Below are 27,607 nucleotides of genomic sequence, written 5' to 3'. Positions count from 1 at the left end.
TCTGCCCTTGTTGCAAAATGCAGCCTAGCTTGCTCAAGCCTCAGAGGGTAGGTGGGGGTGGGGAGATAGATGGTTAACAATGGCTCAGAGGAAGCAAGACTCTCTCCTACTCTGGGCTCAGCAGCTGCAGGGCTGTGCCTAGTACTACTGGCTACACATTTCCTCTTATTCACATGCTGAGGTCTCACCTCTTTGAGCGAACATCAGGTACAACCACACATACTACAGCAATGACATCAACTTTGCTCAACTCCAAAGCAAATTAGAGGTGTTTGCTTTGCTTCAAGGGGCTAAAAAAAGCAGCAAATGATTAACAAGAAACTGAGGTCTGTTGCAGCACTCATAAGAGCCCAGACAGCATCACGCCAGAGAAAATATTTAAAGAGGAGAATATTTTACCACCAGCTTAAATCTTTTCACTCTGTTGCTTCAAATTATACCTAACAAAAATCTCACTTGGAAAACTGAATTCAAGAACTGGAACTTTTGACTGATGTCTGTGCCCCAAAACTCTGTCTGCCCTTGAGGAAGTAAGAATACTGTGGCATTCACACCACTTGCAAGTGCCAAATTGCTAGACCAGAGACTGCAGACAGAAGAGCAGAATGAGGTGCAGGTTACATTTCCAACTACTACACATGTGCATGTGCACGTCATCCAGAATTATTACAGCCTTTTTGGTTTTGCATGCACAGAGCACCCACATATAGTTCTGCTGCACTAGTTCAAGCAGGGTCATTTACTATGTGTTTGCTTAATAAGCCATCACACAATGGGGCCCAACCTAGTCTAGGCTTTAGGCACTGATGCAATACAAATAAAGGCTTTTCAAAGCTGGAGAGGATGACATTCTTAACTCATTCCCTGCCACCTCCAACATGTGTAGCTCACAAGCTATGTTCAGAAACTCTGAATGGGTATGGAAGCTTATTACACGTGGTCTAAGAATTTGAAATCATTTAACTGAAACACATTGCATGTTCTAGAAATCTAGAATGAAAACAGCAAGGACAAATCTTAAAACATGGCTGAACTGTGTAGCCATTGTGACCATGCTAACCATACTGATTGCAAAGCATACCAAACATCAAATATTAACTCTTCCAGAGTACAGTGGTACCTCAGGTTAAGAACTTAATTTGTTCTAGAGGTCCGTTCTTAACCTGAAACTGTTCTTAACCTGAAGCACCACTTTAGCTAACGCTGCAGCACGATTTCTGTTCTTATCCTGAAGCAAAGTTCTTAACCCGAGGTACTATTTCTGGGTTAGCGAAGTCTGTAACCTGTAGCGCCTGTAACCCGAGGTACCACTGTAATTTAGTATCCCTGATGTTAAACACATGGAAACATTTTTACATGCATTTTCTATGGTCCCGTCCCACCCCCCGCCCCAATGCTGCCTTTCCATTTGTGGAAGATTTTGTTTTAGTAAAGGGGTTTCTCTCCCCCCCCCCCAGTTTCCTCTTTCTCCTAAAGCTTCCTGTGTCACCTACCAGGCTGTTCAAAGGTCCCACATACTTCCTGGGTCAGATTTTGAAGTGTGCAGGAGGATATAGAGGAGAGAGGGAATCAGAAAGAAAATACTCCCGTTAGAAAACAGCAACACTGAAGACAACCCTATATCTATTCACTCTTTTTCCATCAAACATCTTACTGTATCAGCCATGGAAGCTAACTTTGTTTTCCTTCCTGACATTCTTGCATAAAAATTGAGTTCATCATTAAGATGGTTTCAAAGATATACTGGTGATAGCTTCTTACTCCATGTTAGATTTTGATACAATCCAAGTACATACAGTATAACTTGGTTTTTCTAAAAATCTTCACCATTGCTGATTGACCAGTTTCTTGCATTCATGATGCATCTGATCAGCTGAGTCACAGACAGGTCTGGCTCAAGCTTTATCACCATTGGAGGCATCAAGGACTGCCATCCATTCATCTCCATCCACAACAGGAGAGCATCTAAGCTACTCTTACTAAGAGGAAGTTGCACTGCTTTTTCACTTTCTGGAAGCTTTGTGTGATGTAGGAATATCAAGTGCCACCTCCAAACTTCTGCACACCGAAGGACTGAGGAGCACACACAATTTGCACAGGTTGACTGGGAAAGTAGCAGTTCTTTCACTTGTTTGAGATGCCTAGCATGAAGGGAAACATCAGACCCAGTCTGTCACACAAAGTACTTTTCTGCCTTGTATATCTGAAAAGAGGCAACTTCGCCTCCCTTTCATTCAAGTACCACACAGCCAGCAAGGGGATTGATAGCTGTCTACAAGAAGCAGCAGCAGAAGAAGAGTTTGGATTTGATATCCCGCTTTATCACTACCCGAAGGAGTCTCAAAGCGGCTAACATTCTCCTTTCCCTTCCTCCCCCACAACAAACACTCTGTGAGGTGAAAACAAAACAAATTCCTTCCAGTAGCACCTTAAAGACCAACTAAGTCAGTTCTTGGTATGAGCTTTCGTGTGCATGCACACTTCTTCAGATACCACGAAAGCTCATACCAAGAACTGACTTAGTTGGTCTTTAAGGTGCTACTGGAAGGAATTTGTTTTGTTTTGACTATGGCAGACCAACACGGCTACCTATCTGTATCTGTGAGGTGAGTGAGGCTGAGAGACTTCAGAGAAGTGTGACTAGCCCAAGGTCACCCAGCAGCTGCATGTGGAGGAGCGGAGACGCGAACCCAGTTCCCCAGATTACGAGACTACCACTCTTAACCACTACACCACACTGGCTCCCAGTGGAGAAGTTTGACATTCTCCATTCTGCCCACTGTTGTGTGGACTTCATACCATGTCATGGTCAGGTTGGCACTGGACACGGAGGTCTTCACTTTCTCAAATTACCAGAGTAACAAAACAGCACATAAAGTTGCCATCACTTCAGCTTTATATACTGTTATAAGAATTCTAAGGTCTCAAATATATAATAAATATTCATAAACACACACATGTCTAAATATATAAACCATGTGTCTGAAATAGTAGAGGAGAGCAATCCTTAAGCCATTTTGATGCTCCCAGTTACCTCAAATATTCCTCTGCAGTAAGGGAGGGAAATGGGAAAATCCTTCCCCATAGTCTTTTCACTTACAAATCCTGTCTTAAGGGTGTATTTGTGTATGAATAGGGTGAGCCTGTGACCTAGATTCAGGAACTAAAGTATTCACCATCATGAAAGAATGGCCAGGCTGTCCAGGTAATGCAATCAGTGACCATTATCAGGTATCCTGGCAGACAGGATTTCTGCTGTAGACTGCCTCCTATGATGTATGTATGATGATTTTGGGGTGGTCTTTGACTAAGGGGGTTGGGCAATGTCAAAAGTCTTTAAAGGTTCCTGCAAACTTTTGGTCAGGGGCTCTCCCTCCTTGGAAGGAGGGGAGGGAACTCTGTTGCAACAGAAAAATAAATATCTGCCATGTTTTCCACTGAATCCTGCCTTCATCCATTTTTCTCTGACCAATTATGGAGTTGGGGGACTCAGCATCCCATGGAGAAGTTGGGCAGCAAAAGTCAAACCCCTATTTTTAACTTCAATTCATTTATTTAGCAATGTCCAGAACACAAGTATTCTATGCTTTATTACATGAAGTTGAATTACAATTTACTACTAACCCATTTCGGGTGTAATTCTCTTGCCTAACGCTGCATGGGGTTAACAGCTGCTGGAACAAGCAACTGTCTCCGCATTAACCTTTGAAGCAACACAGAAGTAGTAAGTCCGGTATAACCTGTTTAACAATGCTTAACATTTTTCAACTATAGCTTGGGAAAGGACTGAATACAAATGGTTGATAATTAGGTTTCACGTTGTACTTGCTTGCATCATACATGCAATCTTACCTCTGCGTATTTCATGATCCAAAGTAGAACTAAAGAAAAAATTCCAGAACTTTTCCCTTCCAACCTTTTTTTACATTTGAACCCCCATGAAACCCAGGTCTATGCATATTTATGTGGAGGCACATCTCACCGTGTTCAGTGCAGCTTACTCCTGCACAGGATTACAGGCTTCAATCCACAGCCCGATTTACCTTTGAGAACTCTTACTTGCATACCTTATTTTCTTTTTTAAAAGACAGCTATAATACCATGAGAATGTTGCAAACATGAGCATTTAAACTATTTTAAAGTTCTAAATAATCATATTTTTTACCAAATAAAAAAGTTTGGGGTTTTTTACCAATTATTATTTTTTACCAAAAAATTAAGTTTAAAATTGGGGCTTGTCTTATACATGGGTAGTGCTAAGGGGTGTTTTCTTAAATTGGAGTTCCCCCAAAAATTATACATGGAAAAATATGGTATGTACTTTAGGTTAGTGCATATATCTACTGTACAAATTAAGCTGCATTCTAACTGCTCCTGGACAAAGGGTTGTGTGGCCCAAACTGAGATGGCGGCAGTGTAAATCTTCATTTTCTGCCCTTCCATCAACTCCCATGGGGTGGATGTAATTCTGTCTGCATTTCTGGTGGTGTAAATTACTGCAGGCTCTGTGGACAGGACCAGGGAATGAAGGTAGTTCATTGCAGAGTTCCCTATTTGGTGACTCTTGCCTCAGGCAGGCCTTATGGCAGAGGTGAAGCCAGCCATGTCCACCTGACATTGTATGTGCATTCTGTGCCTTCTTTGCAGCGAGGCTTACATTCAGCACTGTTTAATCACAGGCCAAAGTGGAGCTGATCCCAGCTGGAAGTGCAGCTTGTACTTTGTGCCAAATATAAAGAACACCAATGGAAGCCCACTGCATTCCAGCAGACATGTGTCTATCTGGTGGATACACGTCAGTGACTGCAAGGTGGACACCTATAAAAACTGAGTTATGGAGGATGGTCAGTATTGGATCTTTACAGCTCTTTTCAGACTATGCCAGCCACTACAACTGATGGCAAATATGACTGGATTCCTCTGGTTCAATGGAATTGTCTTTGCTGAACCGCTGAGATGGAAGACCTTCCACATATTTTGTCCTATGCACTTTAAATCATGTTTTAAGTGTCTGAGTATTATTTTAATTGGATTTATTGAGATTACCCTCAAAAACCATCACCCCAAATAAGTATTATCTATTGTCAGATACTGACTTTGACTTATAAGGTGTCTTTTTGCACTGGCTGCTAAAAAGGATGAATGGAAAGGTTCTTTCAGGGGTAGCTATAAATTATCATGGTGATACAGCAATTTGATTATAATTTGATTATTCATTTTATTGCTTTCTTATCCTTTGTTTTATTGCTTGTTCTTTATCCTTTATTCTGGCTTTGCAATGTTTGTATTTGCAAAGTTGATTTGTTGCGGGCCTTGAGCCTGTTTGAATTTTTGCAATGGCCATTGACCACAGGTAATAAAAATGTGACCTGACTGACCAGGTTGCCACTGATTACATACAAGTATTCTGGACAAGAAAAACACGTGTACTTTTTCTAGTTTTACTCACTGTAAAAAGATATTTCATCACTGTAATATAGTCAAGTGTCTCCTTAGAAATATGAAAAGCATGGAATATGCCAAACACCCACTTGATTTTAATTTGGGTTGACAGGATTTTGCTTTTGCTTGCTTAATATAAAAATCACATCAAAACTAAGCACCATACAAAGAAAGAAATGCTATCCAGGTACAACTGAAAGGATGCAGAACAGCCATCACTAGATGTGCAAAATTTGCAGAAATTGTGAAGCCTTTTCCTGTACCCCCTCCTCCCCTGCAAATAAAATGGAAATTTTGGGGTAAAACTGGAAAGTAAGCAATACCACTTTGCTTCTTTAGGAATATAAAATCTATTATGGTGATTTTGTAGTGAGCACACTAGTTGAGCAAACACCCAAATAATGCTAACCTTTGAAGCAGCATTAGCTCGACAAGAAGAAAACATGCTTTTGGAAACCTAGCCCCAGTTCCTTATCAGCCACCTAGATGCAAAGCCCCAGGCTTCTGTCATCTTCTAGCCATCAGTGCCCATTACAGAAAACAATGTTATTTCATTTCACAGTAAATAAACTGGAGCAGGGGTAGCCAACAAGGTACCCTTCAGATGTTTTGGACTACAGCTCCCATAATTCTTGACCAATGGTTCTGCTTGCATGAACTAGTTACTCATAACTTGGCTTGAACCTTGTTCTGTTCAACACTAAAGTTTGTTTACTTCTGTCTTCCAATTACATACACATCCTACTTATTCAGGATTACTATATACCACCACTGTACAGCAATTAACAGGCCCACACTATACATATATAGGGAATATATGAGAAATGTATTCACAGGGAGTGCGAACGTGAAGGAGAAGAATCACAATATGAAATCAACTGAAGTATTATTTCTTTTCTTCCAGGTCCTGAGTGGTAGGCCTATTCTTGCTTACAGATATCACCTATATCCAAATCAGATCATCAATGGCAGCAGGCCACATAATGGAGATACAAATCCAGAAACTGTCCCTTCCAAAAAGCAGAGTGGCCACTCTGTTTTCCTATCTACTTTTGCTCGTTCACCTGCAAAATCTTGCTCTTTCCTTCAATGTTGGGTTCATATTATTATTGTTATTATCATTAATCACATATCTCTGCATACACATGACCAGTTCATGCATCTGATAGTGGACTAGGGCAAAAGATTAAGATACCATGCTCTTTTTCAATTACAATACAGATTTACCCTTTTCAGAAACAGGGATCTCAGCCTTTCTTCTTCTTCTAAAATCAGGGTACATATTAAACTTCAATTATCAAGATCCACTATATTACATATTTCTAAACTAGTTAGCTAGACATTACCATTACAGGTTTACAGAGAGGCACAGAGAGTATTTAAAAGGTTAATAGTTCAAGCTTCAGATAAAGAAATGATACTTTTTAATAGGGCATTTAAGCCCTCATCAGCAGCCTGAGGAGCTAGACCAAGGAAATTGTGTTATTTGACAAGCACCTACCTAAATGCAGTGGGATGAGTTCAATATTGCATTGAGGGGATTGTTCTATCAGTGCAAGCATTTCTTCTGGATAGATGGAACTATCTCCCTTCACCACCACAAGCTGCTCAGGGGGTTTTCCAGACTCTCCCAAACAAATTTGAGGAGGGTGTGGGGATGGACAGGTGATGGAACTCCTGATGTGCTAGCAGGACTTAATGCGATGGCTTCCACGGGGACAACTACTGGGTTGAATCTGGCCCAGGGTGCACTGCTTTCAAATTAAGTGAAGATTCCAAAAGACTGATACAGTGGTACCTCTGGTTGCAAACAGGATCCGTTCCGGAGGCCCATTCACAACATGAAAAGAGCGCAACCCGCAGTGGCGCATCTGCACACGTGCGGGTTGTGATTCACCACTTCTGCGCATGCGTGTGACGTCATTTTGCACTTACTTGTGAGCGGTGAAACCCGGAAGTAACCCTTTCCGGTACTTCCGGGCCACCGCAGGACGTAACCTGAAAGAACGTAACATGAAGCGGATGTAACATGAGGTATGACTGTACAATGCTACAAAACCCATTAGGCTACTTTCACTAGACTGCCATAGATTTAATACCACAACACCCTCACGGTTATTCCTGAAACAGATTCCAAGTATTTTGATCCGGAAAGTCTTATTGGGTGTAAAATGAGCACACTTTATAAATAAAACATTCACAGAGCATCAGCACACCATTTCTTAGCTCCATTTCTTTGGGTTCTTGACAACAAAATGCAGCAAGGCATTATTTTGAAACATGCTTTAGGCAGAATAACAAACCCACAACAGATTTCAATGACTGAGGCAATCAACATTCATGAAGCCTAAGGAGAGTGATAAAGACAGTAATGAGGCTTCTAATAATACCAGCAGCCTAAGGAAGACATATGCAACCAATATTTACAGACAGTCCATCTGAAGGTGCTTCCAGATAGTCTTCTTGTTGCAAACAGGTTATTCAATTGTCTTCACCCCCCAAAATGAGGTGACAGAGTAGAAATTAAGTCTAGAACAGGTGCACTCATACACTATTGCAAAGGAGAGCAGAAGCAATGCAACACATTGCACAGTCTGAAGTTGGCTGCAGCTGCCTTCTGCTGTCCCCACTATCTTCTGCCACCCTTCCTCCCTAACCTGCAGGTCCTGTTTGGAGAGCCATCCATGCCACTCTCCAAGGAAAGGGTCCCGGAAACAGTCTGGGCTACTGTCCTTGCCAGAAAGTTAAACTTTCAATAGGATTTGCCAGTAGTCAGAAAGTAGAAGTGGCACGGATGATGTCTAAGCCCACCTCATCTACAATTCCTTGCTCTTCCCTCAAAAGTTGCATTGAGTCTAGAGGCCTGCTAGGAGTGTCACTAACTTGCTTGCCTCTTGCAGCAGCAACACTCTTGTGGTGGCAGATACATAAGAGAAGCTCTGCTACATTAGAGCAAACACCTATCTACTTCAGGTGATTCCCGTTTCCCCCAGTGTCCTATGGGAAGTCCACAGGAAAAAAATAACCCTCTATTACTGCTTTCCCCCAGCAATTGGTATTCAGAGTCATGCTGCCTCTGATTCTTAAGGAAACAGCCATCGTGACAAGTAATCACATATACCATAAATCTATGAATTCGTTGAAACCCCTTCTAAAGTCATTTGATCGACTGGTAATTCCATATTGACCTATGCAATGTATGTATTCCTGTTTTCTGTTGTGAATCTCCCACCAACTCTACATCTTAGGATGACTCTTGGTTTTGTATCAAGAAAAAGTTCATTTTCTAATGATTCCTAACATGCAGTACAGTGGAACCTCGGTTTTTGAACATAATCCATTCGGGACGTCTGTTCGACTTCTGAAATGTTCGAAAACTGAGGATCAAAGGGCTATCAGTAATTCAATGGGGAAAATTGAGAAACACGCATCGGAAGCTGTTAGACTTCCGAGGTGAGTTCAAAAATGGAACCATTCACTTCCAGGTTTTCAGCGTTCGGTTTTCAAAACTTTTGGCAGCCTAAGACGTTTAAAAACCAAGGTTTGACTATACGTACACCTTTTTAAAAGGCACAACACACTAAGTTGATGTTTTAACTAAGCTATCCATCAGGACTACAAGATCTAATTCCTGGTTAGCTGCTGTCAGTTTATATCCGATCTGTGTACAGTGGTATCACCGCTTGCAGACGGGATCGGTTCCGGAGCTCCAGTCGGATCCCAAGCTTTTTGCTAATGGAGGTGCCTGTTCTGCACATGCGCATGGCACAGTAGAGCACTTTTGCGCATGCGGCAAAACCTTAAAAAATACTTCTTGGTTTGCCGCGTTCACATCCTGAAGTTTATGTAATGTGAGGTACTACTTTATATATGTGAATTTAAGTTTTTTGCACCAATGCTCATCACCTTACACTTCCTTACATTGAACTGTATTTGCCTGTTCACTCATTTAGGAGAAATCCTTTTGGAGCTCTTCATAAGCAGTTTTTTATTTTTATCATCCTAAATTTGGTATTTTATGCAAATAAGTTAAAAAGTGACCACTTTTATCATCCTAAATTTGGTATTTTATGCAAATAAGTTAAAAAGTGACCACCCAAATACAGTGGAACCTCGACTTACATACGCCTCGTCTCGCGGATGTTCCAAGTTGTGTTCACGGAAAAACCTGGAAGTAGACACCGGGTTTGCCGCAATTCGTGCATGTGTAGAAGCAGCTTCTGCCATCTGTGCATGCGCAGAAACGCGCTACCACCGAATGAGCACGCACACAAGACACCTCTTCTAGCATCCCTTTTCAACCAGCAGATGTACCTCCGGAACAGATTTTGTCCGTAAGTAAAGGTTCCACTGTACAGATTCCTTGGCAATCTGACTTCTTCCTTCTGTTGTGAGAACTAATCACTGACTTCTACTCAGACTCTGCATACTATGGTTTAACCAGTTACTAATCCATAAAGGACTCATTGTCTTATCCCACTACTAGTAAGTTGACTCAGGAACTCTGGCAAAGGCTTTTGTCAAGGGCTTTTCTGGAAGTCCAAGTACACAAATTCTACAGCTTCAAACACCCCACTCACATGTTTGCTGACTCTTTTAAAAGTACTTCAAAAGTTGGTGGTACGACCAACACTGCCTAGGTAGTGGACGATGGGCAAACAGATGAGAAAACAATCCCTGTCTCACAGAGCATGATAGAACGCCAGCTCCCAATACACTTACAGTCTCGTGGTCCAAGTGGCAATCCAAATTGGCCATCTTTAGGACACAGGATGCTGCTAAATCACTAGTCTGAAGTGAATATGTATTATATAGACCATGAATGTCTAATTTTTCTACATCCTGAATACAGAGTACACACAGATGCACACACTACAGTTAAGACAACTGAAATGTGGAGATAAACACACAACTGCCACCTTTTCTGCAGTGGCTCGCCATCTGTGGAACGTTCTCCCCAGGGAGGCTTGGCAAGCGCCTTCAATATACACCCTTAGGAGCCAGGCGAAAATGTGATTGACACCCTATATACTCTTTTAACTGTGTTTGTGGCAGGTGGTGGTGGGGAGTGGGTGTTATTGGTTTGTTTCTGTTCTTGCTTTTAAAATGCCTTTTGTGTTTTTTTTATCTTGTATGTTTAGGCTGTGAACCACCCTGAGATCTACAGATGAAGGGCGGTATACAAATTTTGTTGTTGTTAAGTCGTTTAGTCATGTCCGACTCTTCGTGACCCCATGGACCAGAGCACGCCAGGCACTCCTGTCTTCCACTGCCTCCCACAGTTTGGTCAAACTCATGTTAGTAGCTTTGAGACACTGTCCAACCATCTCGTCTTCTGTCGTCCCCTTCTCCTTGTGCCCTCAATCTTTCCCAATATTAGGATCTTTTCCAGGGAGTCTTCTCTTCTCATGAGGTGGCCAAAGTATTGGAGCCTCAGCTTCAGCTTCAGGATCTGTCCTTCCAGTGAGCACTCAGGGCTCATTTCCTTAAGAATGGGTAGGTTTGATCTTGCAGTCCATGGGACTCTCAAGAGTCTCCTCCTGTACCATAATTCAAAAGCATCAATTCTTCGGCAATCAGCCTTCTTTATGGTCCAGCTCTTACTTCCATACATCACTACTGGGAAAACCATAGCTTTAACGAGACGGACCTTTGTCAGCAAGGTGATGTCTCTGCTTTTTTAGATGCTGTCTAGGTTTATAATAATTGTCCATTTTATTATCATTTCAAAAAAGCAACGGAAGTCCTTGTTAAATGTTACAAATTAATGTGTATTAAATAAGAAAGCTGAGCAATTAAGTTACAGAAGTGGAAAACGCTCTGCTTCTAAAATGTCAAAAACTACAAGAATCTTGAAAGAAGAGGAATGTAGGGTAACCACTGTCAACAAATAAAGTGTGCAAAATGAACTCAGTCCGTGTTATGGGAGGTGCATTACATGATTCCAATTAATTCACTGCAAGCGGATTAAGGGCACACAGGATTGCAGCCTAAATCAAATTAGCATACTATAACTGAGACTTGAGTGAGACATCACACGCTATACTGCAAGCTCGTTAAAGTATTTATGTGTGTTGCATAAATTAATAAATCCAAGGAGTTACTGAGTTAGTGTAAACGAAAATGCATTCAATGTTGATACTGCAAGAGTATTCCAGGTGGGTAAAAGGTAAAGGCACAACGTAACACCGTGATGGAAGCCAGAACGCACGGAAACGCCATTTACCTTCCCACCACAGCAGTACCTACTTATCTACTTGCACAGGTGCACTTTCAAACTGCTAGGTTGGCAGGTGGACAGAATATGAAAGCTGGGTTATAAGTTTCATAGCAAAACTGAAAATAATAATTTTGGGCAGAGATTGCACACTGAGGGATCGTGTTAATGAGTCTTCAGAGAGCAATTTGAACTTTGAAGGAAAGGGATTGGTTCCCTTTCAACAGCATTTCCAATAACTGGCCAGCGCAGGAGAACAGCTTCAGAGGCTAACTTACTATGCTTCTACCCTGTGTTCCGAGAGAGGAAAGAAGAGCAGAATGAATCAACATACTGCCTCCACTGCCCAATAAATCTTCCTCAGTTATTATTGTTATTTTATATTTATTTATATCCCAACATTTTCCCCGACAGGGACTTGAAGTTACTGCTTTTCAAAGAAGTGATCTGCCATTTACTCCAGCAAAAATCTCTTTTATCTAATCTCAATGTAAGACTTGATTATGTGAAGCTCTCTGAACACTTGAAATGTTCTATATAAAAGTTAAGTATTATTACTCACAAGGATATGCATTAACTGTATATGAACTCAAACTGATATTTTAGGCAATGCAGCAGTTGATATTATGAGTACTCTTTAAAATACACAGATCTATATGATGTTTGGGTGGATATTTTCAGTCTGAGTCTGGCTCACCCAAAGTGTTGTGGGGCATGGTCTATGTAATATATACAGACTTGGTTTAATGACTTACCTCCAAAAAAATGGAAAACTGACTACAGCTTTCAAATAACGTAAGAGAAATGCATAGGCATATTTACATTCTGCCTTTATGTGAGTTGGCAAAGAATCACTTCTCCCCAATTTTTTTGAGTTGTTATCAAACCAAATATTGGAAGTCATGATTTAGCTGTATTACCATTCTACATTAGCTATAACATTAGTCTTTTGAAATACAGAGATCAAAAGGTCCACAGCACCCTCTATTGGCAAAATGTTAAAGTTTGAGAAGTCTCTCCGATTCATTTTTCTTCTGTGAGAACAGCAGTCACTTAAGAGAAATGTTCTGAGGCTAGGAAATGGAATTCAGGTCAACTGCCTTGTGGCTTTAAGTAAATAATATTTCACATCCAAGTTGCGGTAGTAAATTCTGCACAGCAAAATATTCAGTTTACCACGCAGAAACTGCTGTTTCAAGGGGTGAGAAATATCTTTAAACACGCTTCCCCGTTGTTTTGCTATTTATAGCCATTGTTCCTCTGATCCAATACTGTCTTAAGAAAAGCCACAGCTTTCAAATATTTTTCCAAATAGACATATAAGTCACAAACTTTAAGAAAAAGTATACATAATAAAATTAAATGATTGGGTATACTTGCTGAAACAGAAGTGTTTTAGTTTGTGTTGAAAACAAATGTTATATATGCACAGCTGCATGACTTCTCCCACTTCTCTCTCTGCCCCCTCCACAAACACTATAGCTAACAACTGAAATTGGTTCTGAAGCCAAGTTCTGGTACAAGTTGAGGTCTAGCCTAGGTTTTTTTTGTTTTGTTTTTTAAACGATTTTCCAACTGAACAAATTCCTCACCAGTCACTCCACACTTTAAAGAAGAAGAAGAGGGGGGGGGGAGGCTGAACATGCTTTACTTCTTGCTTACACTCTGCATGAGTGGCAGTTTCTCCACAGGAGTCCATAGTTCCTATCTACAATACAGTGATGATTCATTTATCAATCTGCCTTAGTTCAGCAACTTAGCAGGCACAAAAAAGAATACAAGGATACAAATACAGCAAAGCATACTGGTAATCTTCCCAGAGACGAATGTACAGAAAAGGAAATACCAGCCCCAAAGAAGGAGGTGTTTCAATATGGTTGGACAGTTTAAGTATGGATACTGAGCACAATCCACCTTTATATAATTTGCGTACATGCTGCCCCTGATTTTGCCTGTAATTTAAGTGCTTTATAAACGCATATGCCTAATGTGTCTAACCACCACCCCCTTTCCCAGCCGCGTATTATCAGCTTTCCAACTGCACAATTTCCCCCCCAAATGCACATTTTGTTTCCAACTGCACACTAATAAAAACCTTGGCCTCGCCAGCACATCAGAGAACATTATACCTCTGAGTGCATTTGTCATGTGTGCAGGCATTTACCTTTTGACCATGGAGCTACACTTGAATTCTTAACTGGCTAAATAGCTCAGAGTCTGAAATATTTCCTACTGTGGGCCTATTTGTTTATTGGCAAGAAAGAATATAGAAAGTCTACCCACACACACCTCAACTATTGCATGTTGTTCCTAATAGCCCATACTTTTACGTCCTATATTCACTGATCCAGTAATAGTGCCTAGTATAGACAAGGTCTCTTTGCACAATGCAAAGACAGAGATTTATGTCAGCTTGTAATGCAATCTTGCAGTTCTGAGACTGCCTTATCAATATGCAATTAGCCCACTTACTGCCATCTAAACATTTCTTATCTTGCTCCAACACACAACAATGCAATCCTATCTCTGTACAAGGCAACAACACTTCATTTGGGCATTTTAAATAAAATGAACTCTTATTAACCAAGATATCTACTCCAAATTCTGATTTGAAAAATCTGAAGCTTTGTACTGCCCACATTCACTATTACAGGGATATATCCAGTGCTTTTTTTCTGGGGGGACCCAGGGGTACGCATACCCCTAAACATTTTGTGAACCTAAGTTTGGCCTCATTGAGGGGCAGTATTTCAATATGAGCAGGAAAATGAGAGTACCCCTAAACATTTTTTTAAGGAAAAAAGCACTGCATATATCTATTATACACATACGTATACACAGAGAAACACACACAGTGCTATGTTTTTTTGGGTTTTTTTACAGAACTGTATGGAATTCGCGGGCATGGTAGCCACTCAAGAGCAGATAATGTGAGTCAAACACCAGATAGGCTCAGGTAATTTGTAATAGACACCTTTAAAGCTTGATTTGAAAGAAAGAAAGAAAGAAAGAAAGAAAGAAAGAAAGAAAGAAAGAAAGAGGGGAACCTTTTTTACTTTCCTTCTATGTGATTTACAAGAACCCCTCCTCATTAGAACCATTGGTTGAACTGACCCAAGCAGGATGATTAAGGTCTGTGTGGAGATAAACTTTAACCAAAAGTATGCTTTATGGAGACCGAAAAGCAATAAGAGCTTTTGGAATGGCACAGCAATTAATTCAGAGTCGCCATCTTGCCAAAGGATTTATAGCTGGGAGGAAGAATGGACTTGTTTTTAGACTGCATTCCTAGTGAATCTCCTCTGAGGTTCTGAGAAAGGAGGCAGATTGGTGAAGATTAATGACGCTAAGACTGTTTTGATGTATGGAAGTGATGTTATATGGAAAATGTCTGGATATGGCTACTGAATAAAAAAATAATATCCACGCAGGATTACAAACTGTTCTAACCAGCTTGCGGTGACTATCAGAGGTCACAAAGAGAAAGGAAAAATATATGAAAATAACAACAAGAGATGTGGAAAAATAATAAGAAAGGACTGGATAGTACTGTGAACATCATAAGGTTAGATTTGTGGACATTAAAACAGCAGTAAGAAGCAAGAAGTTGATTGGATCCCTTCGGAACTTGAAATATGGGTACCCCCAACAAAAATTCGGCTGTGTAATTTGGAATTTATGTAATTTGGTTTGATTTGATGTGATTGGTCGGTTAATAAAAAATTATTGAAAGAAAGAAAGAAAGAAAGAAAGAAAGAAAGAAAGAAAGAAGCACTTTAACACAGAAATTTTTAAATATTCTCTTAACTTACATCACTCTCTGATCCTTGGCTATCCCGATCTTCTTCCATGATTCTTCTATTAGTTTCATTAGTGTTTCAATTCATCACTATACCAACAGAGATTGGCCATTTAAACTTTTCAGACTCATGCTCTAGACTTTGATTCTTCTCGCTTCTTCTATAGGCAATAAGGAAGTCTAATAAACCTCTAAGGAGCAGGGATAAGAAATAGCACGCACTCATTGCTTTGGGGTTCAATTGACCAAACAGGCCTGTTCTGCAGCACACTGCCCATGCCCAGTGTCCTTTCAAGAACTAGTAAAATCCATCATGCAAGTTTTAATAATTAAGATTGCTTATCAAGCTTCCCGTAGTTTAACCTCACCAGAATACAAGTAATTTGGAAGTTAGAGCTCTCTTTTTTTCCATCACAACTAAAAGAATCTCCAGAAACTGGTCTGCAGAATTCTTATTCTACAAAAGAATTCCATATAACTGTCCCTCTTTTAAAGTGACCACCATCTCCTATGAGGAACATCATTTTATAATTTTTGTGTTTAAAAACCACCTGTACAACAAATACATCCATTATACTTGGACAATACAACATCTAGGTCATAGGTAGGCAAACTAAGGCCCGGGGGCCGGATCCAGCTCAATTGACTTCTAAATCTGTCGCGCAGATGGTCCAGGAATCAGCGTGTTTTTACACGAGTAGAATGTGTGCTTTCTCTGGATTATTTGTAACTGGTTATGACAGTTTTTGACACAGTATTCCATCTTTTAAGTCCTTTGTGCTTAAAAGCAAAAGAAATTCAGATTGCTTAACTCAGGGGTAGGCAACCTAAGGCCCGTGGGCCAGATGCAGCCCAATTGCCTTCTCAATGCGGCCCGTGGACGGTCTGGGAATCAGCGTGTTTTTACATGAGTAGAAACGCATCTCTGGATTATTTGTGGGGCATAGGAATTTGTTCATTCCCCCCCCCCCAAAAAAATAGTCCGGCCCCTCAAAAGGTCTGAGGGACAGTGGACTGGCCCCCTGCTAAAAAAGTTTGCTGACCCCTAATTTAGGTCAACAAGCTCCATAAAATCAAGCACAGACGTTTGGGCTTATGGTTCCCAATCAAGAAGTCTCAGAACACTTCTGGCTTGTTCAAGGATCTGGTAAACAGTAAACTGAAGTATGTAACAGAAAATAAAAGTATTAAGAAGGCCTCACTAAGGGTGGGGAGAGTAAGCAAGCTCCCTCTCCCACTTCGTGAAGCCGTTTGACCCCCCCACCCAGTATACTCCAGAGCTTAGGGTGAGAAAACAAGCTGGGAGATGGCTTGAACACAAGAAGAAAGATCCGAATGAATGCAACTGAATGGTAAGGGCTCATTATCGAGCCTACCTAGTGGCAGTGAAAGCAGCAAAGAAGGCATACTTTGCTGCCTCCATTGCATCCTCATTATGGCACCTGGCAGCGCTTTTCAAGGTTGTATGGGGCCTTTTACAGGATGGTCCAAAGGAGGTGATAGAACCAAAAGTAGCTTGCTATGACTTGTTTGCAAAGCATTTTGAGGATAAAATCGCTTGCATCCACTAAGACCTTGACTCTGCTGTTATAGCAGATAAATCTCATGGGGTATCCAGAGCACTGTCTAGTCCTGTTGTGTTGGATGAGTTTCAGTTGGTAAGACTCAAAGATGTGGATAAGGTGCTCAGATTAGTCAGGGTGACCACTTGCACTCTAGACCCTTGCCCTTCTTGGCTGATATAAACCAGCAAGAAGGGAACAGCTGGCTGGCCAGGGAGGCGATCAGTGCCCCTTTAAACCTCCAAGTATAGGGTGGTATATTATTATTATTATTATTATTATTAATAATAATAATAATAGTAATAATGGTGGTGGTGGTGATGTCATTTTAGGTGTTACATAAACAAAGAACTGAATATAGGGGAGTTTTATATTAATTCATACTACACACACATACAGGGAAGAGACATGCTATAAGCACTAATGGCATCATTTTAGATTACCAAAGGAATCACTCTGGAACTCGTAGAACAACCACCACGAGATCAAGGCCCTTCAATTGTTCCAATCAGAAAACCTGCCACGTGGTTCTTCCTTTGCCACTACACTGTTTAACAGCCAGCCACACCACAGACACCATGGAAAGGAGACAGCAAGTTCTCTTTCATTAATGTGCCTTGACCAGCTGTTGTCAGATATAAGCTTCCTAAAGATGACATTCCAGTTGAACCAGCAGAAGGGTAAGCATAGAGAGCATAGCTCCTTCCTGTAGACTGCTAGCACCAATTATGTGCAACACTACTTGAATGAGTCACTTTGGCACTTCTTGTATGAGTCACTTTGGCTTTATTTCTTTAAAATGCCGTTTTCATGATCACCTAGCATACTGTCTTTTCAAACGTTAAATGCTACAGATAACAGCCAACATTAACCATACTCCGAATACATAGAGATCAATAAGTCCACTGATTTCAAGGGTCTGCTCCAAGTATGACTACAGCTTGGCATCACCCTATGGCTGCAACCCAATATAAATATATTGGGTTGTAAGTCCCATTCAACTCAACAGGATTTACATTTGAGTAGTTGTGCAGGATTGTGCTGCAAATCAGTTTACTGCTGCACAAAGCTTTGTAAGCAAGAGTAAGTGAATTATAACAATTAGGGTAAAAGTTTAACTCTCTGGTGCTTATCAAGCTTTAATTAGTACAAATCAGTTAAATTTACAGGACCACAGGACTCTTGCTGTTGCTGGAATAGAATGCAGTTAATCTGCTGAAATCCGTCTCAAATCCAGGTTAGTTTAAAGGTAACTGATCAAACTTTCCGGAACTGGTGTTGTTTGCTCAAAGTCAATGGTTCATGGTCTTCAAGTTCCACCGTATAACTGTACCGAGCATCAATAATGAACACTGGTTTCATATGTATGCTAGTGCATAAAACAGAAAACACAATGAACAACACAGAAAATATCTCATATTTTCCATAAAACATTAAAGATAGTGTGAGAACAGCCACCTACAATTTGATATGTATTTTTGATAAGAATAAGTTTTATCTGAAATTCAAATGCATTTCAAACACTTCAAGCTCAGTTGGTACAGCAGGATAATCTTACTTCAGGGTTGTGGATTTGAGCCCCACACTGAGCGAAAGATTCCTGTATTGCAGGTGGTTGGACTAGCAGGTTTCCTCAACCTCGGCCCTCCAGAGGTTTTTGGCCTACAACTCCCATGATCCCTAGCTAGCAGGACCAGTGGTCAGGAATAATGGGAATTGTAGTCTCAAAACAACTGGAGGTCCGAATTTGAGGAAGCCTGGACTAGATGCCCTTTGTGGTCCCGTCCAACTTTATAATTCTATGATTCTATGAATACTGCTCGGTTCTATCTTATACCACAATTGTTTAGAACTCTTTACTGTGCTGAATTAAGATAGCATGACATAGTTATGTCACTGTCAATAAAGAAAGAATGCAAAATGTCTTTTTCTATTCTTTTTATGATTCTTATTTTAAATGGCTACCAAGATGGGTTCTGTCTAAAGCTTGCAAAATTATCTTTGTTCCATATTGATGTGTGGGTTTTGATTTTTATTTTATTTTTAAAAAAGTATTTCTGTGTTAGCACACTAAGTTTTATGGAGCTGCATTTTGAGGGGGAGGGGACAGAATTTAATGTGAAGCATTTCTTTACTTACACAATATACAGTGAGGAATGTCTCACTTGGCCAAAATCCACTCAACACTCTGCTACTAACTAGTTTGCCATAATGTCTTTGGAAGGACAGAATCAACTTTTGTCTTGGACAATACAAGACTACACCTAGCTCTTCATGAATTTGATGATGCCACTATAGTTCATAAAATATAACAAGACACATAGGAACAAAGTTTCCTATAGACTCTGATTTGTTTCCCAGAAGACAAAACTAAAACTACAAGATTAGATGAGATACCTTATGAGCATATTCTGCTTTAGATATACAGTTGTAGCTTGGTTCTCAAACGGAATTTGTTCTGGAAGTCCACTGGACTTTCGAAAACATTCGAAAACCAAGGGGCAGCTTCCGATTGGCTGCAGGAGCTTCCTGCACTCAATCGGAAGCCGCAGAAGCTGCATCGGACTTTCAGCTTCCAAAAAACGTTTGCAAACCAGAACACTCACCAAAACATTCGAGTCACAAGGCGTTCGAGAACCAAGATATGACTGTACTGTAACAGTGCTATAAAAGACAGTGATCCCATTACCACTAGCTACACATGGGCAGAGAAGCTGATGGGGATTCCTCCCCCCCCATAATAATAATAATAATAATAATAATAATAATAATAATAATAATAATGATGATGCTTCTTTCCTGGGGCTGCTCCTAGAGATGTTTGAGTCACATATTAATCTGCCTTTTTAAATAGGTGTTTTCATGTTAGTTAGGGATCAATGGAAGTTCTTCACTTAGTACAAGTGGAGCACTGCCCATCCTAACCCCAAGCCCCTCCCCCCAAGCTGTAGCCCAATCTCTTATGTTCCTTATCATTCATATGCAATATAATGTAGTATCACATTTGGATACAGTCTGTTCTTGTTTCATAGCATTAGGCAAGAACTATGAAGAGCCTTCCCAACCAATCAGAAGAAAGCATTTCAATCTGAGCCAACCAGGTGCATGTTACTGGATGCTCTTTTCTGAGGCTGAGGTACTTTTTCTTCCATTTGTAAGCACAAGATTAAAGCAGCCACAAGCACAAGCCTTTCTTCTTTTCTATGGCTAGCCAGCCAGCCTACCAGTCTTTGTAATCAGCAATGTATCTATGTGAGTTCATTGTTTAATTTCTACGTTCATCATTGCCACACACTTGAACACCCAAACACACATTTCAATGAGAGTGGTGGCAAACTATCCCCAAAACACGTTTGACTGGTGGGAAGGACGGCAGGGAACCTGTTTTTTTTCATGGGCAAGACTGGGCCCTTTTTTATTGTTGAGGGAACGGGAGGGGAAAGTGTTTCCTGGTGGCATGTTTGGCTGACATCATAAGCATGGAGTGGGGGAAGAAAATCTGGTTTCCTTCATTGGCTGGACCAGGCCTTTTTATTTATATTCTCTTCACAATCAAAACCAACCACCTTTACAAAATGTTAGCAGTTAAAGTCTTGTTTTGCTACTAAAAAGTGGTGAGGAGGGGTGCCTACTTTTGGGTTGTAGATATGCTTAAAAATAAGACTTTGTTTCAGTCCTCTCCACTCCACAAGAGCAACTCAAGGAAATGCTAATGTCCATACTTTCATGATTCATAAAAAGGTGTGCAAAACACAGAGCAGAGTATCTTTACCTTGCCAAGCAAGGCTGATGTTCATAATTACTGTCTCACAGTGACCTTCTTTTACTGAAGAGATGTGTTCCATCTCATCTATGCATGCATAAAGAAAACCTCCACACACACAAGTTAACTTGGAATTAGTACACTTCCATATAATACACACAACAGATCAGAAACTATGAGTCCATGCTTTAAGAGTCTGTTCCACTCCAACCTGTCCTTGTCCCAACTGCAACACACTTGCTTCTTCTCTCCTAAATTCATTAGCTTAATTTCCTGTTTCTTCAGTTCTGCTTCGTCCACCTATGTTGAAGAGCACTGATGATCCCCATATCAATGCACCCACAAGCTTCCATGCCTCATCACCTCACTCAGTCTGCTGTTTTACTTGCGCAATGTCTCCTGCTGTGATAGCCACTGCCATGTTACAAGTTTCCACCATATCCTTTTGTAACTTTTCATTAGATATCTGAACAGGAAGCACTGCTCATTAATTAAACCAAATGGAATTAATTGGGAAACACAGACATGACTGCACTGACTTTGGGGCTAACAGTTCCATTCCTCAATTTCAGGAAGACATAGAACCACCACTCCCTGCCCTCTCCCTCAGAAAAGAACTGTCACATAGAGATTTCTGCATACCTTCTATACTGCAGACCAAAATATTTCATACCCAGAACCAAGTTTATCTAATGAAACAGTAAGCTTCAATATGGCTCAATACATTTTTTTCCAATCAAATGTTATTAAAAGTTTTCAACATAAAATACAATAAAAAGCACACTATAAAGAACATTATATACAGCAGCAACTTGCACAGTTGGAATTGCATACTACCATTTACCTCTTGGCCATACAGATCCTTACAGCTTAAATTTAATCCAATGCTGGACTTACTGAAGGGAAAAAATCAATTATTATGTGCAAAGCGGTCTACTTGGGAGATTCTGCTACTTCCACAAGCTAAACAACTTCCAAAAATAAAAAGGTAAGTCAGCATCTACTATTCTTTATTGCCAACAAGCTGTTGCATTAGAGAGCTGGTTTGCAGCCATCTTCTCTTATTACCAGTGCAGCAAGAACATTACACTATGTTCTTCTTTACTCAGGTGCATGGCTTTCAAGGAAATATACATATAGACACACACACACACACACACACACACTTATTGCCCTTGCTACTATATTCAATGCTCAGATTTTTTCAAAGAAATGCTTCAGCATCCAACAAGAAAATACACTTTGCTATAAACAGAACTCACCCGATCTGCTGATGCAACCTCTTCACCAGCTAGACAGATAGGAGAGGCCATCTCCAGCACAGACATATTAGTAGGGGCATCAGTAGTTGATGAGGATCTGGGCCGGCCTGAATGAATATCCTGGAGTGACTTCCTGTTGATTTGGGGGCTTCCCTTTGGAGGCTCTGCCTTGCCCCGTCTGCTATGCAAGCTTGTTCCTCTCTTCATTTTAGGTGGCACTCTGATTTGTTGTAGAACTCTGTTCAGAGCTGTAGGGTGGGTAGAGACACCATCAATTTCAGCACATGTGCTTTGATTTTCCAATTCCGTTTCAAGCTCCAAATCAACCTGAGCTTGCTGAACATCATGGGGAGACACTGAGGACCTCCTACGTTGATGCTGGAAGAGATGCTTCAACCCTTGACCAATCACATTAATATTCTCCAAGGCATTGTGGGTAATTTTGGATAGCTTTTGCTCCGATTCATGCTGCCTTTTGGTCTCTGGATCTTGAGACTTTCCTCCAAGGTCAGGATCATCATAGAGTTGTTCACTACCAGAAGGCTCCATCAGACGACACCAAGCAAGTTTATTTGACAAGTCAGACAAAGATGTTCTGTGCCCTTAAAATTTGTTTTTGCTGAAAAATGCCAAGATTGTCAGCCAATAAAGTGTGCAATTGCTTCAAGAGTGAATACACATGCAGCTGTGCCGCGGTGGTCTCATGCTTATCTACTGTTAAAACAAAAAAACTAGGGTTACACATCATGCACAGATTAAGGTTATTCACAATGAAAAAACATGCAGCTAGTTTACTCTCTTCTCAATCCTAAACTTTTCAAGCTTTTTTTTTTTACCATGGAGATTAAGTGCATTTCCACTGCAGGTGGAACACAAAGCTTATGAAAAAATATTCCAAAACCAAATGCTATATTAAATATAGAAACTATACCTCCCTACCAGCAGAGCTGGTATACTGGAAGGCAAGGAAGATTTTGTCAGAGCCGTAACAAGCATACCCCAATTTTAATATGCGTTGTGCTACATGAGGCTGGATTTGGAAGCTTATCACCATGGTATTAAGGAAAGGCAATGTAACTCAACACATTGCTCTATATTTCTAATAAATTTTATGTTATTACAAACTAAAAAAAATGGAAAAAAGCAAAATATCTACTTTCAGGCAAGGACCAGAAGCAGGGACCAGATTCCACATTGCCAGCGCTAAAATATTTTGTAAGTACCAAAGGCCATTAGCAAAGGCTCTCTTAGGAATCTCAAATGTCTAAAATGACTGGTTCTTGTAGACGTGAGCAGCAGAATGGCAGCAGCATTAAAAGTGGGTCTTGTTCAGACTCACAGGAACAGATAATAATAATAATAATAATTTATTATTTATACCCCACCCATCTGGCTGGGTTTCCCCAGCCACTCTGGGCAGCTTCCAACAAAATATTAAATAACACAACCTGCTCCTTCAGGTATATTGCTTCGGGTAAGTGGAAAAGGCAAACAGCTATAATTATGTCACACTACAGGCAGGTAGATGAGGAAGTAAGCAAGTGAACTCAAAGCAACTTGAATATTACGAAAGGGAGCATTAATAAAGTTAACAATAACTGAACAGCCTTGTAATACGCTTGTTGTGATTAAGTGCGAATCACATGCATAAGCTGTGTAAGATGATAAAATGGACCATACAAATGAAGCTCAGTCTTGGCAGATCCTGCATGAATTTTGAGAGAAGTTGATAGAGATATATGATGTTTAGACTGGAGAAAACATCCAACAGAACATATTAAGAGCCATTATGATGATCAGGACACATCTAGGATCCAGTTTGGAAGTCTGTTTTGCCAGTCCTAATACTTGAACCCATGACCCTGGGATTAAGAGTTTAATGCTCTACCAATTGAGATATCCTGCAAAAGCAAGCAAATATTGTCTGTACAAAAACTCTAGCACCTTTGCTACCCTTCTCAGACACTGCACAATATAGTGACCCACTGGAAATAAAGCCATCCCAAATTCTACCATTGTGATGCAACATGTTGCAAGTTCTGTTAATAGACTGAAAATTGGGCTACCACTATTTTACCCAACAAAAAATAAGCAGGGGCATCGTACACATTTGAAAACTTAAAGATACAACAAATGCCTCCAATATTAATTCCCACCATTAGTTTATATAAATATATACTATCCTATTGATGCATAGTAGTATATTTCTGTGATGTATATAGCTAGGAATAAGTCAGCAGTTCTTATGGCCTGCTTTTATATGCTTTTCTGTGGTAACAGTTTAAATCACAATAATCTTATTTCTCCACGGACAAAAGACAAATTATGGCATAATAAGAAGTTATGCACAAGTGTCAGGAATCCACATGCAACAGCACCATTCCTCCTTTCAGGTGAGTAAGCAAACAGACCAGAAAGTATTTAATGGGACGTCCAAACTGGAAAATATGGGTATTGGCATCCAAACAAGTCAGGATATGAAACCATAGTTTGAAGTCGGCTTTTGCATCCTGGCTTGTTTGGCATTAACCATTATTTGCTTCCAGTATATTTCCTGACCCAATTTAAAGTTCCTGTTTTAACCTGCAAAGTCCTAAGAGCAGGTTACTTGAAAAGATCACGTCCTCCTTTGTATGCCTACCTGCACCTTAAAATTCTCTTCAGAAACCCTTCCCTAGGTGCCTCCACCAATGAAATGAGGCAGAGGGCAACTAAGGAGATGTGGTTTTTTATTAATAGCATATCAGCTATGAAACAGACTTCCCAGAGAGCTACGCCTGACACCTTCTTTATCTTTTTTCCGTGCATTTTAAATTGAGGCTGTACAGTAAATTATTCTATGTTGCCTCTGCGCAATGAAGCTTTTTTGCAGTATTATTATTGGATATTACCTATTACTGTAAATTGTGTTTGATGTTTTTATTTATTTATAAAAACATTTATATACAACTGTGTCATGAAAATATATCACAGTGGTTTACAACATTATAAAAACATAAAACCACACAATAAAGTCATAAAAAGTTAAAAACCAACATCAACAGACCATTGTGGGGGATGTACTCTTAATTGCCTGCATAGACCTGGTGGAATAGAAAAGTTTTAAGCATGTGTTTAAAAGTTGGCACAGAAGGCGCCCACTGTATGTCTCTATTGATAGGGTATTCCACAGGACTGGGCCAATGAAACTGAAGGTTCTGTTTCTCATTGTTGCCAAAGAAGCCTCACCAACGCAGGGAACAACTAAATGAGTTTCTGCAGATGATCTCAGTGACTGAGCTAGAATATAAGGAACAAAATAAAAAAATTCCTTCCAGCAGCACCTTAGAGACCAACTAAGTTTGTTATTGGTATGAGCTTTCGTGTGCATGCACACTTCTTCAGATACACCTGAAGTGCATGCACACGAAAGCTCATACCAATAACAAACTTAGTTGGACTCTAAGGTGCTACTGGAAGGAATTTTTTTATTTTGTTTTGACTATGGCAGACCAACACGGCTACCTACCTGTAACTAGAATATAAGAGTTCAGGGTGATCCTTGGGGTATCCTGGACCCAAATTGTTGAAAGCCATCATGGGAATATTTACTGAAGGGCTGTTATATAAATCTAATAAACAACTAGTTCTCATATCAGATACAATAGGATGTCATGGTTAGCTGCAGCTTCCTGACTTGTTTCGCTGCTTATCCAAAGGGAGGAGCAAAGCAGCTGAGAGTGTCTGAAGCTCATGCATATCTTGCCTTATAAAGCCAATATTAGATAATCTGAATGTGACCACAGTCATGTGATACATAGAAAGAAAAATGATTCCAGATACAGAATTTCATCCCATTTATTTGGATAGAAATGACCTCCAATTCTTAAAAGGAAGTTTCTCTATAAAATTCACAACTCCAAGCTAGATATGCCTAGTACCCCCAATCCATTATAAGGTGGATACAATAGGATGAATAACTGCACAGAAACTCAGAATTGTTGCAATTAAAGTGGATCACACACATGCATTAAAGTTAAACTATATCATACATCTGAAACATTCAAAGAATGGGATTACATTCCTATGGTATACCTATTCCTATGGTATAACATCTACAGGCTCACTCCAATTTGTGGAATTAGCCATCAAACTACCCAGGGGAACTGCATTATCTATGGAGAATGCCAGAGGTAGAATGGTTAGTAATAACAAAAAAAGTTCAAAACCCTGTTGAGTCAGATTACTTCAGGCTGAACAGACTCCTCAAAATCAGGCAGATTTTGTCCCCCATGATTCTGGGGAAATGTTTTAATCTGATAAACATTTGCTAATGAGAATGGACTGCAGATAGGCCAAAGATAACCTAGATTAATATTTTATTGGCTTGGTGGTAATCATATATGCATAGTGTGACTGACTGTTATACTGTAGCTAAAGACCTCCCTGTAGTACCACAGATTAGAGTTTTGTGAAATTCCATCCTGCTAGAGAAGACTGCATAGATTCTGCAGCTAATCCAACAGCCCTTGTCATTCAATGCTTTGCCTATGGGGATCTCACTATGCAGCTATTTCAAGAGTCACTTACATGTTGTCAGAAAATGCACTGCATTTGTGGTTAATGAACCAAGTGGCAACTAAAGCCAATTTTTTCCTATTTCTTTCTACTGTGTGTGGTCAGAACTTTACTCATGCTCCCTAACATTTGCTGGTTTACCCCTTACCCTTGAAATTCTCCATAAAAAATATTTCTGTATGTTCACTATATTGCTCTGAAATATTCTACTATGGCGATGGCCAAGTCTCCAATTTTATTTTACCGGTTTTAGAAAAAAAAAACAGCAAAAGTGCTACCTAATGCAGAAGATGAAACAAGCTGCAAAACACCATATATACACTCAGTGGACATGTGTATTTACAAACATTACAGAACTATTCTAGCATCCTTTCAGGTGAGACTTAACACAGCTATTGCAACTCAGATGCCAAGACACTACTTAAATATAGGGAGGAAAAGGTACTTACCTCCACCACTTATCCTTAAACATGACTGGCTGGTGGGGCTCCTCTGTCAAACAGCAGCTTGGGGGAGAAAAAGTTAGACAAAACTTAGAAAATAAGCATACACATCAAGGGAATGTGACTTACTGAGGTTATTTTAAGTCCAACACTGTAATAATATGCCCCTAGTTATGGTTGGTCTCAGCATTACTAATAGGCAACAAAGGAGGAGTAGAAAAATGTGATGACTTCTGTGCACCTGCACATTCTGCTAAACTTCAGCTTACACAGCCATGCCCCTATTCTGTCTCTGCAGACAAAGAACTTGCTGGGAATTTGCCACAGTCAGTGAAAACTCTTGAATATTTGCAAGCTGAACTTTCCACATGCTCAAAGCTATTCAGGGATAGGTTTGCAACAGTGGATTAAGCTTCACTGAAAGGCTTTTCTGCGAAAAATAAATAAGATACCTTTCATTCTTTAATTGTTATTTTTTTAATTTTCAGTTTTTTACAAAAAAAACCACCAAAGTTACATGAGAAGACTGCTTCTAAAGCAGTAGGACTTCCCCTTCTCCTAC

The 27,607-nt window shown here is 40.1% G+C and overlaps 1 protein-coding gene across 3 annotated transcripts in view; it reads right to left on the bottom strand.

Moving 5' to 3' along the window:
- The window catches only part of TMCC1 (transmembrane and coiled-coil domain family 1), a 114,510-nt gene that overhangs the window by 69,350 nt on the left and 17,553 nt on the right, over nucleotides 1–27,607 (bottom strand). Inside the window, exons 2-3 of one of the 3 annotated variants that reach the window (XM_081852904.1) lie at nucleotides 27,052–27,108; nucleotides 22,046–22,759 (exon numbers count right to left, since the gene is read on the bottom strand). In XM_081852904.1, the coding sequence (XP_081709030.1) occupies nucleotides 22,046–22,594 (549 nt within the window). In that variant the 5' untranslated portion in view covers nucleotides 22,595–22,759; nucleotides 27,052–27,108. Of the gene's footprint in view, nucleotides 1–15,471; nucleotides 15,589–22,045; nucleotides 22,760–27,051; nucleotides 27,109–27,607 lie in introns of those variants that run through there. The other 2 variants (XM_081852905.1, XM_081852908.1) reach the window with 2 other exon arrangements.

Source organism: Podarcis erhardii (assembly GCF_964252035.2).
Source record: "Podarcis erhardii genome assembly, chromosome: 2".
Classification (NCBI taxonomy): Eukaryota; Metazoa; Chordata; class Lepidosauria; order Squamata; family Lacertidae; genus Podarcis; species Podarcis erhardii.
Note: the sequence above shows the minus strand (reverse complement) of the source record. Positions and strands in the feature narration are given on the sequence as shown.